Source organism: Rhinatrema bivittatum, chromosome 12 (assembly GCF_901001135.1).
Source record: "Rhinatrema bivittatum chromosome 12, aRhiBiv1.1, whole genome shotgun sequence".
Taxonomy (NCBI): domain Eukaryota; kingdom Metazoa; phylum Chordata; class Amphibia; order Gymnophiona; family Rhinatrematidae; genus Rhinatrema; species Rhinatrema bivittatum.
This window is the reverse complement of record NC_042626.1, coordinates 40,638,336-40,657,393: the sequence shown is the minus strand read 5'-3', so window position 1 is coordinate 40,657,393 and position 19,058 is coordinate 40,638,336. Positions and strand designations below refer to the sequence as shown.

General features: G+C 41.0%; 1 protein-coding gene across 3 annotated transcripts in view; it reads right to left on the bottom strand.

Moving 5' to 3' along the window:
- The window catches only part of ARHGAP32 (Rho GTPase activating protein 32), a 694,843-nt gene that overhangs the window by 336,568 nt on the left and 339,217 nt on the right, over positions 1-19,058 (bottom strand). For all 3 annotated transcript variants that reach the window (XM_029573155.1, XM_029573153.1, XM_029573154.1), the window contains 2 exons: positions 6,707-6,804; positions 5,881-5,965 (listed from right to left, as the gene is read on the bottom strand). In XM_029573155.1, coding sequence (XP_029429015.1) covers positions 5,881-5,965; positions 6,707-6,804 — 183 coding nt within the window. The remainder of the gene's footprint in view (positions 1-5,880; positions 5,966-6,706; positions 6,805-19,058) is intronic.

The window sequence follows — 19,058 nt, the reverse complement described above, 5'->3', positions numbered from 1 at the left end:
AAATCAGTAGATGATGGCCAAGCTTCATTTGCTTTATACTTTTAACAATCTAATGTTTTTGTACTTACCCTGCTGCTGTACTTCAACAGCCCAGACAGGTCTACAAAAGCTTTCTATGGCAATGGTTTGAAAAGCATGCAGACACAAGATGGGCCACACCTACTTGCATTCTTCAAAAAAAAAAAAAAAAAAAAGTCTTCAACAAAAGCACTCCATAGGCAGCATTTAAAATGTGGTCAGTAATAGGCTGGCTGCCTAATCACCGCATTATCAAAATCAGAGCACTCCTTAGAATCCAAGGTGACAAAGTTCTTTCTATAAAGCAAAGTCTGTAAAATGAAACTATAAAACATATGACCAGTTGTGCATCCTTTTTAATTGACGGATTTGTCTTCTCGGTTGGGGTGATGAGGTTGGGGAGGTGGGGAAGTCATGTGGTACTGTATTTTCAGGTAGTACACCTTGGAGAAGCATTTTAAATGAGATATCCTTCGGAGTCAGAGCTCTATCATCGTAAGAAAAAATTTCCACTGGGAGGAAAAATGCATGAAAACATGATTTTCAATCGTCCTCACCCATGCTGCTGTCAGCGGTACAAAGCATGGTCTCATTCCCAGATTGCAGCCTGGCCGAAACAAAGCACAAGTATGAATACATTGTGCCGTTCACCTAAAATCCTTTCCCCTGAGTAGCTCTTAGAGGAGGGTGAATCAATTTCCCAAGTCTTGTAACTTAAAACTCTACACCATTACCCCTCACTATCACACCAGGAAAGAGACTGCATGCAGGTTTCTCAGACGGGACTGAGGTGCTCCATATTTGATAGGGTTAACAATTACATGCCTAGCATTAGAAATCACTGCATTGATCATTAGAAAAAGAGAACCGTGATGGCAAAAACAAATTCTATCAAGTCTGCCCATCCTTATTGGATACCTGAACCTCTTGCTTCTCAATGGCACAATTAAGAATACAAGAACATAAGATATGCCATGCTGGGTCAGACAAAGGGTCCATCAAGCCCAGTATCCTATTTCCAACAGTGACCAATCCAAGTCACAAGTCCCTGGCAAGTAACCAAACATTAGATAAATCACAAGCTACTATTGCTTATTAATTACAGTAATAGCAGTTTATGGATTTTTCCTCTAGGAACTATTCCAAACCTTTTTTTAACCCAGTTACACTAAATGTAACCACATCCTCTGGCAATGAATTCCAGAGCTTAAAAATATGCTGAGTGAAAAAGAATTTTGATTTGTTTAAAATTAGCTACGTGCTAACTTCATGGAGTGCCCCCTGGTCCTTCTATTATCTGAGAGAGTAAATAAATTTACATGTTCAAGTCCTTTCATGGTTTTATAGACTTCTATCATATCTCTCCCCCCCTCCTCAGTTGTCTCTTCTCCAAACTGATCAGCCCTAACTTCTTTAACCTTTCCTCTTAGGGCAGCCGTTCCATGCCCCTTATCATTTTGGTCGCCCTTCTCTGTACTTTCTCCATTGCAGCTATAATCCTTTTTGAGATGCGATGACCAGAACAGTCTCACCATAGAGCGATACAGAGGCATTATGACACCCTCCGTTTTATTTCCCATTCCCTTCCTAATAATTCCTAACATTCTGTTTGCTTTTTTGATCACCACAGCACACTGAGCTGATAATGCCTGTTGAACACGTTTTACCTTTGTAGCTGAGCCTTTCATTTTTTTTCTGTTTTTCTCAATTTATCAAAGTTTCCCTTTTGAAAGTTTAGCGCTAGAGTCCTGGATTTACTTACTGTTCCCCTTCCAGTCATTAATTCAGATTTGATCCTATTATGATCACTATTGCCAACCAGCCCCACCACCTCTCACCAAATCCTGTGCTCCACTAAGAATTAGATCTAAAATTGCTCCCTCTCTCATTGGTTCCTGAACCAATTGCTCCATAAAACTGTCTTTTATTCCATCCAGGAACTTTATCTCTCTAGCATGCCCTAATGTTTCACTTACCCAGTCAATATTGGGGTAATGCAAACACACAAACTTCTGTTTGTTGCCTGCCTATTTAAAACAAAACAGGCCTATAGTTATTACTTTAGTAGTTCAACTAGATTTAAAACTCACTATTATCCCCATATATCTCAGTCATTGTTCAGAATTCTTTCTTCTCCCTTTATTACATTCCTAGCTTGCATCCATATCTGGATCCCTCAGATTTCAAATTTCTGATCTATGCATTTGTTATCTTGCACATTGACTATTGTAATTGTTTATAGTGAGGTCTTTTGACTGCAGTTATTGCAGGACACAGCTGCTAGAGTTATCTAAGGACTAATAAAGTATGCTTGTGTATCTCTAGTAAAGTATGAGGAATGGTCTAGATTCATTGGCTGCCAATTTCCTACCACATTAGAATCAAAGAGCTCCATATTCAAAAGCTATTTAGATGGATAACTTAATAGTTATCCAACTAAATGGCTTACCCAGCTATATTCAGCCTTTATCCAGCTAAATTCTAGCTGGCTAATAAGTTAGATGGCTAGAATTTAGCCAGCTAAGTTAGGGGCAGTCCAGGGGCATAACTGGGAGGAGCTGAGTTAGCTGGCTAAGTCTGGTCAAGTCAAAGAGTTGTCTTAAAGTTAGCCAGCTATATTCAATAGTGTGGCTGCACTGTTGAATTTGCTTCCAAATTTAGCAGTATAAGTTTATCTGGCTAACTTTGCTATCCTTACTGTGTCTGAATATAGACCTCAAAATTCTTTGTTTGATATTTCGTGCACTGCAATACCCTCAATTCCAAAGTCCCCTTCATGTACTCTCCGCTCTTCTCAGCAAAGTTTCCTACATCTTCCCTCACCTTCTGTTATTAGGTTAGATTGCCTGGTATAACCTTCATTCTCATACCAAGCCCTTCTTTTGTGGAACAGTCTTCCCTTGGTCATCTGCACAGAGCTAAATTTTCTAAAAGTTTCATAAAGCAGCAAAGACCTGGTTTCTCAACCAAACATTTGAAAGCTGATAGCTTATCTCGCAGATTTAATTTGAGGTTTGCTAGTGTCTGGCAAGATATTGTCTTTGTCTTATTTGTAGTTTTATTTATCAGATATTTACTATATTTTATTAATTATTTTATATGAGATTATTTATTTTGCACTTTATTGTAACCTGTACATTTAATTTATCTAGTTTATGTTTTATTTCAGCGGCTGTTAAGCTATTTTGTGCTTTGTTGTAATCCAATGATTTACCGCCTAATCTATTTTTATTTCATTAGTGTTTTTACCTATTGACTGTATTACTGATTATTTACTTTGTAAACTGCTTGGATAATTTGTTTTTACATGTGGGTATATCAAATCCAATAAACAAACTACTCAGCTATACAATCCCCATATCACTTACTCAGAAACCCCCTCTGCTTACCCCTTGCTTTCAAGAGTTCAGATATTAAACATTCTCCACCATCTCTCCTAGCAGACTGATCCATTCATCCTTCACCTCTGTAAAGAAATTTCCTTTGACTACTCCTGAACCTACTCTTTTTCACCCTCATTCCACAGCCCCTCATTCCAGAACCTCTGTTGAAAGAGGACTACCTCCTGTACATTGATACCTTGGGATGGGAATTAAATGTCTCTATTATTTCTCCCCTACCCTGCCGTTCTGCTACAGTATACATGTTTACATCTTTAATTCTATCCCCATATGCTTTAGAATGAAGGCCACTGACCATTTTCGAAGCCACCCTTTCAATAGACTACATCTGATTTAAATCATGTTGAAGATACAATCTCCAGAACTGCACACATCATTCTAAATGAGATCTCACCAGGGATTTATACAGGGGCAATATCTCCTTTTTCCTGCCGACAATTCCCCTCCCTTGGCACCCAAGAATTTTTCTGGCTTTTGCTGTCGCTTTAGCCACCTTAAAATCATTAGATATAATCACTCCCAGGTCCTGCTCTTGTTTCGAGCATATAAGAATTTCACCCCTAGATTATGCTGCTCCTATGGACTTTTGCAGTCCAAATGCATAACTCCGCAATTTTTTTTTTAGTATTACATCTTAGCTGCCAGAATCTAGACCATTCCTCATACTTTACTAGATCTCGTTTTCCATACATTCCCAGGTGTCTATTATTTTGCAGATTTTAATATCATTCGCAAAAAGACAAATCTTTCCTGAAAATATTGAAAAGAATTGGCCCAAGGACCAATCCCTATGACACATTACAAGTAACGCCCCTCTCTTCAGAGATAACTCCATTTCCCCCTACCTTTTGCTGGCTCCCAGTTAACCAGTTTCTAACTCAGTCACTTTAGGACCCATACCAAGGGCACTCAGTTTATCAGTCCCCTATGTTGAACCATATCAAAGGCCTTACAGAAATCCAAGTACACGGCATCTAGCAAACTCTCCTTGATCCAACTCCTGGTCACTTAGTAGAAGAAATTGATCAGAATCATCTGTCAAGACCTTATTCTGGTAAAAACCATGCTGCATCGGATCCTGTAATCCACTGAATTCCAGAAACTGCAATATCCTCCGTTTTAGTGACAATTCCATTAATTCACTAACCACAGAGGTCAGACTAAGCAGCCTGTAGTTCCCAGCCTCCTTTTTATATCCACCCGTCTTCACTCCTCTGGAACTACTCCCAATTCTAAAGCATTAAAAATGTCAACCAGCAGAGCTGCCAAAAATTATTCAAGGTCCTTTAATACCCTCTCATCTCATCTAATTCCCAGCTCTATCACTTTATCCAATTTGAGTTTAACAAGGCTCCTTACAAGCACAGTCTTCTGAAAACTGTTTGGGGTTTATCTTGCTCCCAGTCCTATTTGTGACCATTTGTCAATTTTCTGTGGTCCTACTCCTAGCCCTTCCTCCTCAGTGAACAGAAATACTTGTTAAGCAATTCCATTTTTTACTCATAAGCTTCTACATCTCAGAGTCTCACAGTGCCACTTTTGCATTTAGTTCAAATTTCTTCCATATGCATCTTCCCCTCTCCTGACTACTTTCTTAGCTTTTCCAGATACTATCAGTTGTATTCCTCTTTCTGCAATCTCTTGACTTTATGAATGCTAACTTTTTTCCCCTTACCTTTTCAGCTACTTCTTTAGAAAACCATACAAATATCTTTCTTCCCTTCCCTTTATTTAGTTTCTTAACAAAAAGATCAGTATTTCCCTTTAGTTTTGCCCACGGCTCTTCTATCTCCCCATGAATTTCCCCATCCAGCTAACTCCAGAAGGTACGCCCCCATTTTAAAAAAGCAGGGAGCACCCATTTTATCAGCAACTCATGCTGGAGCCAGGAAAATATTAGACCAAGGGCAGGAAGAAGATGGAAAGTGTCTTTCCCTCCTTCACCATTTTACCTGTCCTAAGAAGTGGAAGCTGCTCCTCCCTTCTATATGGCCACCTTCTAACTTTGCAACAGAACAAAATGCCACACACTGCTCAACAAAAAGCTCAACTCGAAAAGAATGCCAGGTAACACCCACCACCAAGGCTGACTTTTTTTTTTTTTTAATAGTTTTTGGTTTAAAAAGTAGAGCTCGAAACGGTAAATAAGAATACCATATCCTGGACACTTATATGCTCTGCCCAGAGCCACTACACAGCCGCCTGCAAAGGTAAACCTCATTCCTTTAATGCCGTACAAAGCTCATATTAAGCACAAAGCTGGCATCAAACTGGAGCCAAATAAACTGCTCCCTCCAGCTCCCACAGCAGAGCACAACAATAATACGAGCTTATCAGCAAGCTAAAAGTAAAACTCTTACAACTGCATCTTTAAACCTTGCTCCGAGCAGGGGAGGGAAGGCAGGAAGCAGGTTGGGGAGGAGGTCATTTGATTGCATAAAGATCATCACAGAGCACCTACCTGGATGCTTCCAAAGTCCACATTTTCATAATGGAAATGGGCACATTCGGCCAGCTTGGGGAAGTGACCCTTTGTAAAGGATAACCTGAAGTTTAAGTGAAGAAAAATAAAAAAAAGAAGAAGTTGAGGAGACACAAGAAACAGAGGCCACTTGTGCTGAAGCAGTGGTGAATTATCAGCCTCTGCACAAGCCGCAAGCTTGCTAAGCTGAAAAAGGAAGCTCAGAATCTCGGTGGCATAAAGAAGTTGTAGAGTGAGAAAGGCTAAGAAGAAAGTTCAAGCATAACATGCCCAACTTCGTTTTCCAGGTATTGGATTCTTGGTGGGCCTTTTACTGAGCCAGCAAAAGAAATTCCTGAAGGACGCTGTGCACAAGCTCTGGCAACCATACAGCTTTCCCTTCTCCAGATGTGTGCAGCCACTGGTGAGACACTAATCAAATTATCACCTTCCTAACCTCGCCTCACCCCCCACCCCTTGCATGGCTGCTGCTATTATAAACCCTTTTGTGAATTATGCACCAGTGAGAGCTACAGGCCCAGTGGCACATTCCAGGCCAGCACCCAAGATGCACGGCTTTAACAGTAAGTTTGTAGTAGTCTGCAATCAACTAGCTTTCAAGGTAACACTGCCCTTTTAATTCAAAGTAGCTCTAAAAAGGTTTCCCACACTCCCTTTCTCTGCTTCTTTGGATTTACCAGCTCTGTGCGCCAATCTAGGTCCATAAATTTAACCAAATAAAAACGAGAGAGAGGCAGGGAAAAGAAACTTATTGAGGGACCATACACTCCAGTAAAAAAAAAAAAAAAGTAATAACTGTGCTTACTTTTTCACATTTTTCATTTTCATGCTTGCTGTGCTGCCGCAGGACCGGAGAGGGAGCTCTCCTGGACCCTGGAGCTCAGGAAAATCTCCACCTCGTGCCTGCAAAGAAGAGAAACAAAAACATAACAAATCTGCATGCTCATACTCTGGAAGCATCGGGTTTTTTTTTTTACCAAGGTAAAGTTTTCACAGTTAATCCGATTTGTACATTATGCAAATTAAGATTTTGAAGGTTAAAATGATGAAATACAAATTTCCAGTGAAGACACAAGAGAAGTACATAGATTATCTAGTGATATGCCACATACTTCTTGTTTTCTGTAAAAACGGATTGATCCAAGCTTAATTAGATTAATCAGAAAGTTAATTCCTTCTCCTCCTCTTCCAGCGATCTCTGGTTGAGTGAACTTTTGATAAGAGTGGACATTTCTTGAAGTCCCATTTCTTCCCAGCGCCTTGCAATGGAGGAAATCATCAGAGGCCAGAGTTGAGTTTCAGGCAAAGATAAGTAAAAGGGCACCCACAAGGCCTGCTAGTGCTTTCACAAACCTGAAAGAGAGCATCCTTTGCCCAAGGACTTAATGTCCTGCAAATTCTATAAGACGAAGAATTCCACACCCACAGGTAAATAAAACTTGACCAAAAACGCTGTGCACCTTTTCCACAATTCTTTAATCTGGTCCTTTGGAGGAAAAGGTGCATGGTCGGCTTTCTTTGGTGTGAGATTTTATTCTTTCCCAACGCTGGAGGAGAGGAAAGCCTGGGGTGGGGGGAGAAGATGTGCCATGTCAAAGCCATGCGAGCAAACTGAGCTGCCAGCTTTTTCCCAAGTCACATACAACAGATCATTATCTTGGAATTATTCCACGCTGGCATTCTTTTTTCACGCTGGATCAGGCTCTGTCCTACAGAGATTTACTTCTGTGTTTAACATTTTGCATACCTCACGATTTTGCAGAGTAGAAGCCTAAGTTTTTTTTTTGTCCAAGACACAGTCTAATTACGTATGGCAAAAAAAAATCAGAATGAGGCAAATGTGAAATATGTGCAGGTAATCTTTGTTCTATGCAACATGTAAGCACACTGCTGCTCTCCATGAGGTTTTCCCAAACATGACAGTTCACCATTCCCGCAGTGCTATACTATATGCAACGAGAAACGTGTGTGCATGTTGTGTGAGGTAGAAGACTAGGGAATTATTTCTGTGTTTCAGAGCTTTGCTGAAAAATATCCTCAGAACACGTCCAGCAATTCAATACCTAGCTGGCGTTCTGAACATATTACTTAAAGCATCAATGAAGTATAGGTACAGTCCTCATAACACAATGCGTATCTGCTTATCTTTCATCTCCAATCGATTCAGGAATAGCTACATGTCCATATTTCTAGGGTTAAATATTACATGGAAAGACCCTAGCTTATACTGACTAGAGGGCAATCAACAGAGATGTAAACAGGACCAGTGCAAGGGTATTAGATGCAGTAGGCAAAATTGTAACCATTCACACCCCCCCCCCCCCCCACACACACACACACACCTCCCCCTCTCCCTCCCAGCCCCAGGAACCGGAAAATGCTGAGAAAACAGTGTGTGAAGCATTTCCACTGGCTCCCATCACCACATATGAGGCTGGCACTTTCAGGGCTGCTGCAAATCCAGAAATGAAGCCAAGCTGTGGTGGTGCTGAGAATCTGCTGCCGCAGGACAGAGCTAGCAGAGCAAGAGAAACAGAGGAAGCAGCAGGGAGCGCCCTGGGCACGCTGCTGCTGCTACGGCAAGGCTCAGACCCCAATCTATGTCAGTCCGGTCCAGTCCTGCTGCTCCCTAAAAACCGTGCGCGTTAGGTGGCAGCCTAGCGTTTCCACCAGCCCTGATCTGCGCTCTTGTATTAAGACAAAACTGGAATCTTGCCCACAATACTTTTAGTCAAGTGTTACGCTATTACAAGTCACATATTATCAATCAAATTATTTTCTCAATATCAGTGATTTAAAAAAATAGCATTACTTTAATACAGGGAAGAAAACGACTTAGAAATAAAAGCAAAAGGAAGTCAATGGAATTCTTAGCAAGGATTTGTGAATGAAATTGTTAGGATCAATGCTATTCAAAGCTGTACAGTAGAGGGCAGCAGCAACTCATAAAAATAGTTTTCCTTCCTTCAAATATTTTGCTCTGTCTGTTCCAAAATAAGGCTGTGGTGATCAATGACAAAGAGAGCTACTTTTTTTTTTTGCTCTGATGGTGGTGGACACCTAGAACAGACGTCTAGCAAAGGCCACCTCTGCTAGACGTCTGTTCTATCTGTTCTATCTGAGCTAAGATAAAGGCAGAATCCAGGCATGCATGGGACAGAAAGGCACCTTAGTAACATGGTAGAAGGGGGTAAGGGAGCTAAATAGAAGACTACAGACTTAGTATGTATAACAGCATAACAGGAAGGTGCAAATGGGCAGAATGAGTGGACCAAGTGGTCCTTATCTGCTGCTGACATCTTCCTTGTGTTCACATTTCCATGTAATAAGCAAATTTGAAAGGGATATAGCTAAAGCTCAAATTTAAGATTTAAAAAGAACTGTGCCAGTTATACTCAGAAAGGAGTAAGAAGATATCCTGAGGATCCAGAGAAGCACAGGGAGAGGAAAAATCATAGGTTTTTCAATATTAACAAACACTGAAAGAAAGCTGTATGTGGTAATACACAGAGCAGATGACAACAGATAACCTGTTTCCCAGCTGACTACGACAGAAACTTGAGTGCTTGCAGAAAACCACCCCTTATTCGAGTCAGATTATGTTCTCTACCATGATAGCCAGATGAATATACGACACTCAGCAGCCTTCGCCTCCCATATCTTGCTACCAAACTTTGTAAAAATACAAAATGCTACCCAAACCAGTTAAGGCTGTTGCCCTCACATTTGACCACCTAGATCCACATGGCCTAACGGGATGATACCCATTCTGCCACCATCTACCTGACTGGTTTCCACAAGCCATGGGCTAGTTCTAACCAACTACCTCATGGCTTGTGGTGTAATATTAGAATCAATGCTACTCAACCCTGCCTCTTGAGTTGTTTCCAATATTACACTTACCCAAAGTATATTTACATGCTCTCTTTCTGTATACAATCAAGGTGGCTAACATTACTGATTACTAGCTTTAAGTGTACAACACTATATGCAGCAATTCTTAACACCCCCCCCCCCCCCAATAACAGAGCAATTAAACGTAACGAGATCCGTATTTAAAACCATTTAGCTGGATAACTCACAAGTTATCTGGCCTTGTGGGGTCGGATAGCTTTAGTCTTAACCAGCTATACTCAAAAGAATCGTGGTACCCAGCAACTGCGACCTGGGAGCTACGCTGGAAATGTAAAGCACCAGATCCAGGTTGCAATGGCTGAGTACCGTGATGCGGGCTGAAGAATTGCAAAGTTAAAGGTCCCGAAAAGGTGGGAATGTTAGGGTTGGGGTGGGGGGTGTAGGAGGAGGTAGGAGGGGGAGAGGGAAATCTGATGAAGGCTATTTTAACATTAAAGACGTGGAATGGAAGAGTGGGTAGGAAAAGGGCGCAGGGCTTTGAAGTGCTGAAAAAAGTGTGAAAAGCAGAATATAAAAGTCTAAATAAATAAATAAAGGCAGGCAGAGCTTACTTCCAAGCCCTAAGTACTGGCCCCTGATATGTTTACTCTTTTCCCTGGGAGAAGGTTATCTGTACATCCCAATGTTTGTTTATTTATTTATTTATTTATTTATTTATTTAAAAACTCTTCTATACCATCGTTAAGTTAATTCACCATCACAATGGTTTACAGAAAGGCACAATAAGGAAAAACTATAATTGGTATAGATTACAAATTATACATGTGCCAACATAAAACAGTAACATATTTTAATAAGAGAAACTATGTGTTATTTGGCGAAGATTCCAAATAAAACCACTAGAGCCACTGTGCAAGTATCCAAAAGTAAAGTCTTTACTGTTGAAAATGTATGTAGAATGGCACAATAACTTAATCTACACCACAACAGAGTATTTTACTTTTACAGTCTCTTTCCTCAATCTGTGCAGAAAATCTCTGGTACCAGAGCCAGGGAAACTTCTACCCTCCAGGGCTTGGAAAAATAGAGTCTCCAGGTAAACAGGGCATCCCTTAGAAACAGGACACCCCTTCCAAACTGGCAAAAATATGTTACTGTCTCTCCCCAGGATATGAAAACACCTGATGGGCATCCTCAATGATCTCTAAATTACCTTTACTCACAGTTAGATGGTCTTCTAGATTTCTTTGGTTCTTACATAAACTCTTTAGTTCTTCTCTCTGGATCCCTGCTGGGAGGGATCCCCTTGAAGCAAACAGCACTCTTTGCTTCAACCAGGAAAGAAGGGCAACTAAAACATCCTCCTGTATCTTGAAATAAAAGTATTTTCCCTCAACTGAATTCAACACCGGAGCTCCTCCTTGCAGCAAATCAGTGACACCTCCTTCCTTATGGAGGGTACACGTAGGGCAGGGTTCCCTATGTCCTGGGTCCAGGTGGTGTACAGGCTCTCACAAAGCTCCTACCACTTAAAATCTTAAACCTGAAAAATATACAGAGGGGGAGAATCCTAACCAGGCAGGGAGTGGACTGGATAAGGAAACCCCTTCCAACCCTGGTCAGTCTCCCCAGGTTGGGTTTGCCTGGTTGCCTCCTGGACTCTGAGCAAACCATAACGGACGGCCTCCTGAGCTCTGTGTAGAGAGCTGCTATACAGACTCTAAGGGGGACGGCCATTCCAGACCTCTCAAAGGGAGGGGCTGCATGTGAATGGTAACCTCCCCCTCAGCACTAACCTGCTCTCTTACTAACTGAGCTAAAGGTTTCACCCAGGCCTGAATAGTAACAGACAGAGGGGTCTGTTACACTATCCAAAATGAACCTTCTTTGTTTTGTCTGCTCCAGGCTCACCCCCCCCCCCCCCTCCTGTTTTTTGCACACTGCCTGGGAGAAGATGGGTTGCATCAGGAAGCAGAGGGCTGTTCTCTGCTGAGTATGATTCAGCACAGCAAGGCGGCAAAAAACTTCATTTGGCCTGCTGCTCCCAGATTTTTGCCACCCTAAGCACGGACACAGTTGTCCACTGACAAATATAGCGCTGGGTATTGCTACTTGGTATGTGTACTTTAGAAATACCAAATAGTTTACAGAGAATGTGGCTAATTTTTTTTTTTTTTTTTTTTACACAAATGAAGCACAATAACGGATTCCGCCTAATAATATAAACAAGATGCTATTAGCTTTTTTTGGGCAGCATCATGATGAACCCTTAGACGCAGTCCTGAAAATCTACAGTACTAGTTAAATCTCTATTTTTTTTTGTTTTTCACTTGTCTGTTTCAGCCTGGGAGCTCATCAGCCTTATACACCAGCACCTGTTTATCTTGTCACAAATCATACACAGCAAGCATGTGTGGACTAATCATACAACCTGTTGCTCTCTTCTCTACAAGCTGACAGCACCCCGTTTGCCACGTTACAGGCTATGGTGCCAGATTTCAGAAATTAATGCTCACCCAGGGACAAATCAAAACTGTCACTTTCTCTAACCTGAAAATATTTTAAAGTCAGGATCAGTGTGAAAGAAATCCAATCAGAACCTCAAAAACTGATTAGACCACTAATATCTATCCATTAGAGGTCAAGTAAATTTCACATGAATTTTGTGTGCCTGAATCTAGCAATAAGATATTTTGCTGGCAATATAATATTGGTCACCAATTTTCAGCTACTGGCAGCCAAGTGACTCTAAAGCTTCCAAAAAAAGATCAGATATTTAGTCTGTAGTTTTCAAGACCTTCCTCCAAACAGACTACCAAATGTTGTAGGTACTAAACGTTTGGAGCAGCAATAGAGCTGCAGCTTACGCCATTTATCAACATTATCCTGTTGCAAATAATTTGATACATAACGTTAAACAGGTGACTTCCTGGATTCAGTAATTTTTCATATGCTTGCCCATGTGTGTGTGTCTCTCCTGTCTTCAAAGTCAAACCTTAAGACACTAAATTGAAAATGTCACCAGGCAAACTCGCCAGCTATGTTTCTACCCCCTAGAGTAATGGTTGATAATATTAATTGAAGGTTGTGACACTTCTACAAGATGATGCCTCTGTCAACCTATGAACTGGAAAAGTATCATGAGATCTATTGAGTACTGTGCTCGTTGACTATCATGAGCATTTGAAGCAGCCAGGTAAAATGTATACCTTAGTTAGACCCGGCCTGAAGAGACCTAGCTTTGATTACTGGTTCAGGTCTTCCACTCTCTGGGTCAGCTAGGGCTGGGCATGCCATGGAGGCGTCATCCAGAGCCCCTGGAGGAGAGAGAGAGTCAGTCATTGCCCAACAATGACTGAATAGCTCTCGGTGCCCATCCGAGGATGGTCACTGCAATGATTGGAAAAAGATAAGTTGTAAAGGGATATAAAATAGACAAAACCATCCCCTGGGTAGTTGTGAACGAAGGTGCATGGTGACAAACCACACACAGTTCTGGATCCAAAAGCCCTAAACAGCGGGAGAAAATTGCTGGGTCAAAATAAAGGTGAAAAAACAAAAAATATATATTAATATAAGCTAGTTCTTTTCACAGACTTAAAGAGGCCCTGTTCTCTGAAAAATATTTGGGTTGGTGTATAAAAAATATCTTAAATGAAAGCTTAGTTTTGTTTTCTGTTCTGTTATGCTAGATTAGAAGCTTATTCTTCCATTACTTATTCTCTGAATTATAAAGACTATCAAAGTCTCTATTGGACAAGAATAAAGATGTAGCCAAAGATGGAAGTCATAGCGCTTGAAAGAATAAAAATACTGTTTTCACCAGGGCAACATGGCTACTACAGCATCTTGTTCAGTCATTAACGTCATTGCAATAGCAATTATTAGACATATTCTCTACTAGGGTTAAACTGCATTTAGCTATTATGGTCCAGCTCTATGGAACAAGCTGCGTTAAAATTCTGTAAACAAGCCAAGGCCTGGTTATTTACCCAGACGTTGGGGTGATATTGGCTGGTATTTACTCTGCTGAATATACCTTATGAAGAATAACATGCTTTTTTTTTTTTTTTGCAGAGTTATGAATTGGAAAGATTGGTTTTAATAAGTCATTGGGAGAAAAGATTGTTTTATTATGTTAAAAGATTTTTAATTTTATGTTTTTTGATTATTTTATATATTTACTCTGCCAAGATTGGAATCCGAATAGTGGAAGCTCAAATATAGATAAATAAATAAAAATAAAAATTAGGTATTATTGTGAGACTGTTGCATACTAAATTTAATGAGGTTTTGTTTAATAGCAGTAGTACAAATAAGGGAAAGAGGGTTTCAGCTTCTTTTTTTTTACCCAACAATTTTCTGCTGCTCCTTTGAGTCTCCAGCTCGGTCAGAACCAGAATTGAGATCCTGGCACCATGACCCTTCATGTACAATTTCTTAAGGATTTTTTGCTCTGTTTTTATTTCCTACCTTCCATCTCCCCTCCCTCCCTCCCGATGTACTTAATCTGATCATTGCAATGACTGTCCTGGGTCAGGGGCCATGCATTAGGGCTCCTTTCAGAAACCTACAATCATGAAAGACCTTGGGGTGATAGTGTCTAACGATCTGAAGTCGGCGAAACAGTGTGACAAGGAGATAGCTAAAGCCATAAGAATTCTGGGCTGCATAGAAAGAGGAATATCGAGTAAGAAAAGGGAAGTAATTATCCCCTTGTACATGTCCTTGGTGAGGCCTCACCTGGAGTACTGTGCTCAGTTCTGGAGACCGTATCTCTGAAGGGGCAGAGACAGGATGGAGGCAGTATAGAGAAGGGCGACCAAAAAGGTGGATGGTCTTCATCGAATGACTTATGAGGAGAGATTGAAGAATCTAAATATGTATACCCTGGAGGAAAGGAGGGGTAGGGGTGATATGATACAGACGTTCAGATACTCGAAAGGTTTTAATGATCCAAAGTCATCGACAAACCTTTTCCGTTGGAAAAAAAATCAGCAGAACCAGGGGTCATGATTTAAAACTCCAGGGAGGAAGACTTAGAACCAATGTCAGGAAGTATTTATTCACGGAGAGGGTGGTGGATGCCTGGAACGCCCTTCTGGAGGAACTAGTGAACACCAAAACTGTGAAGGATTTCAAAGGGGCGTGAGATAAACATTGTGGATCTGTGGATCCATAAAGCCTGGAGGATGGGAATGAAGAGAAAAGGTATGGGGGTGGATTATAGGAATAAACACTGTGGATCCATAAAGCCTGGAGGATAGGAATGAAGAGAAGAGGTATGGGGGTGGCTACAGGAGTGAGGCTACTACCTGATGATTAATACTCTATTCAATAAATGTTCACATAGTTAATGAGACTCCAACATTGCTCTATGCTTCAACGGGAAGAGGAAATGTAGAAAAGAGGATTTGCATTCAGCCAACAACCAACAAGGTAGCACAGTCTGATTAAACAAATAAGCATGGGAGTAGCTGGCTTGTTGCGGCAGTTACTACCCCAAACCAATTAAGCCTGATACTTCACTTTCAATGCATATCCAGCGTAAATCTCTGCTTCAACGATGGGGGGAATGAAGATAAAAGGATTTACATTCAGACAACAACCAACAAGGGCTTAATTGCACAGTCTGAGTAAACAAATAAGCGTGGGAGTAGCTTGCTTGTTGCGGCAGTTACTACCTCGAACCAATTTAAGCCTGTTACTTCACTTGAAAAGCATATCCAGCGCAGCTCACTATTTCAATGGCAGGGGGAATGAAGAAAAGAGATTTATATATTCAGACAACAACCAACAAGGACTCAATTGCACAGTCTGGGTAAACAAATAAGCATGGGAGTAGCTTGCTTGTTGCCACGGTTACTACCCCTAACAAATTAAGCCTGATACGTCACTTTGAATGCATATCCAGTGCAGCTCACTGCTTCAATGGCAGGGGGGAATGAACAAATAGGATTTACATCCAGCCAACATCTAACAAGGCATTGATCTGAGCAGTATGAGTATACAAACATCGGGGTAAATTGCTCTATATGATGGTTACTACCCTCAAATATTAAGCCTTATACTTTTCACTTTGATACGGCTCCAACACTGCTCTCTGCATCAATGGCGGGGGTGGAAGAAAATTAGAATAAAAAAGCTACCAATAAGGGCCCTGAACTCAGCGGTCGGAGTAACAGATAAGTATGAGAAAATAAGTGTGAAAGCTTGCTGGACAGACTGGATGGGCCTATTGGTCTTCTTCTGCTGTCATTTCTATGTTTCCATGGGCCCTGAATCTGACCACTAGGTGTCACTGTTGAGTGATGAGCATGACTCCTTCCCACACCTAGGGGCTACAGTATTCTCCAGCCCCAGACAACACAGATCCCAAATGAGGGATTGAGCCCTAGCCTAGTCCAATAGCACAGCACTGCCTCTAAGCCAGTGGAACAGACCATTTCCACTTCATGAAGGCTGGAAGAAACATTATCTTTTTAAAAACAAAATTGATTCAGAAAGTAGAAAAATCCATACAGCAAGAGAGAATCTTCACTAATGCCTTCATTCCTAATAATCATCATTAAAAATATCCAATCTGGCCAGCTCAGTTGACAATGCCATGCAAAGGGACCTAGATTTCATTCCCGGCTCAGCTCTTCCACTTCCAACCGTATGTTGCCAGGGATACTGCGGAAGCAGCATTCACAACTTGTGGGGAGCATGAGGAAATCAGTCATTGTGCAATGGTTATCACCTAGAATCCAGAATTAGGGCCCATGAATGCAGGTTTTCAGAAAAAGCCCTGGCACATAGTCCTTGGCTGAGGACCGCTGCTAGAATGACTAAGCTAAAGCATGGTGGGAAAAACCCCTAGGTAGTTACAAATAAAAGCTCATGGTACCAGATTCCAGCTCTTGTTCCTATTGAACTAGAAGTCCAAAGGAGGAGGAAGTAATTGTCAGGCCAAAAAAAAAAAAAAAAGGCCTAACATTTGAGATGACATCAAACAATGGATTCAATTATATACTCAAACTGATAAGTGCAGTCATAACACTACAAGTCTATCACCAAAAAGCAAAAGAATCCTATCATTTATCATAATCGGTGTTGCAAAAAAAAAAAAAAAAAAAAAAAAAAAAAATCTAGTATCAAAAATTGTATATACTAGTAATCCACAAAGAATTTCATAGCTGAGTTTTGAATAAAAGTAGAGTTGTTGCCATGTTAGTACACAGAAACACATAAAGGTCAGCAAAGTTGTAGGTAGTATTTTTGTCATTTTTCTAACCTAATACATTTGTGACTTGTTTTCAACAGGTCGGTACAGAACAAGTGAGAAAAATAATTGAGTTAGAAAGATGCTGAAGATGTGCACAGACACAAAAGCAAAATCTCAATTAATGAATGCCGTCAGAAAGCATTAAACACCCCAAAAGATTGATTCAAACAATTACAATACAATGCAGCATGAGAATGACTTTGACAGTGCTAAGAGGGCAGATTCGTCAATGCAATAGAAAGAGTCAACAATGATCTCAACTTCTACGCATTCATAAACAAGGAAAAAAGTAGAGTGTGGTGCAAGGAGAGATGTACAAAGGCCAACATCATGGGATATTCACAAAAGGAATATACTTTTCAGCAAGGGAAAAAAAGGAATCCTAACAAATACAATATGCGTGGGAACAGCAGTTAGGGTGAAAGGCCCCAGCTCTACACAGCTTACTAACTGTACTGGAAAACAAAGGACAGGAAGCACAGATCCAAGGAAACCACATGTTTCATTTTCCCCATCTTTTATAGAAATGCTGCCTAGAGTGAAAGTCTAAAATGCATTCCTCTGTTTTGAAGGCTTGCAAATATACAGCTCTTTACCAAAACAGGTCATGGAAAAAAGAAATGCTAAATTGAAATGTGTGCCCTGGAATGGCAGGTGATCCTGCAGAAAGGCCGCGCAGTGCTATCATTTGCAAGGTACTCTGGAGAAGTTTGGAATACTATCCTAACACAAAACAGTGGGGGCAGGGAGGGGAACAGCAGATGTAGTGAAACTCCAATAAATGGAAACAATTCCTCTTGGACCTCTCTCTGAAAAATGAAACACCAAAATGTTTTCCCCATTCTGCATGCGGGAGTACAACTTCATAAACCAAACCCCCATAAAAAAATACTATTTTCTCTCAAATAAAACCAGTATTTTACCAAAGACAGTTTGCCCCCAAGACTGCTAACTCCCTCCCCTCCTCTTGATCTTGCTCTGCATAACACATACATTTCACAAGTTTGGTTATAAAACTCCTGAAGCTGTTAGCCCCAGAGGGAAAGTTAATAAGGCCAGTACTAAAGGGGAAGGAGCACTCATAGGGCTTCAGAAGATGGAAGCTTAGGGAAACCAATTCATAGACCAGTAACTCTTTACATTATCTAAGCATTACTCGCTCTACATTCATCTTTGATTAAGATGACAATGTAAGCTGGATATTGCTGGGGTGACAAACTCAGGTAATAAGAGTGATAAGCAGGATAGAATCATAGAAACAAAAGAAGATATTGGTAGATAAGGACCATTTGGTCCACATGGTCTACCCATTTGGTTCCTGCCTACTGTTCTGTCACAGGTCTTACTCAATCACTAAAGTCCCTTTTCTGTTTATCATATACATGCTTGATTTCTGCTACTGTTTTGGCTCCTACCATTTCCACTGGAAGTGTGCTCCAGGTGCCTTCCACCCTCACAGTTAAGTATTCCCTCACATTCCTTCTGAGCTTCATATGATGATCTCCTTGCCCTTGCATTTTTAATTCTGTGGAAAATACTTGTTGAAGCCTACTATATATATTTCAATGATTATATCACATCTCCCTTCCTTTACCTTTTTTTCTTCTAGAGCAGGGGGGTCCAAACATTTGAAGAAAATGGCTACATAGGACATTTGAAATCACTGAGAGAGCCAGGGGGCAAAGGGTGGACATACCTGGCCCTTCTGATGGTTTGAAATGCTTAAGAAAACTAGGGCCAGGGTTCCCAGGGATGTAGTAGATTCTCCTATTTCTCAAAAGCTGGCAACCCTGCCACATGCCTGAGAACCCTGCCCCCTGGTGAAGGGGGGTACACTTAGGTGGATGGATAGTGGCACACTCCTCCTTCTCCCCTCTCTTCCCTTTATTCACCTCCCTGCAACAGGTGCACTGGTGGCGAGTTACTTCTGCTGCACAGCTTTTCCTCATAGTATTAGGTACTTGGATTTGCATGGGGGTCAATGAACTTCAGCAACAGAAGCTTGCAGAAGTGCTCCCTACCACTTATCCTCACT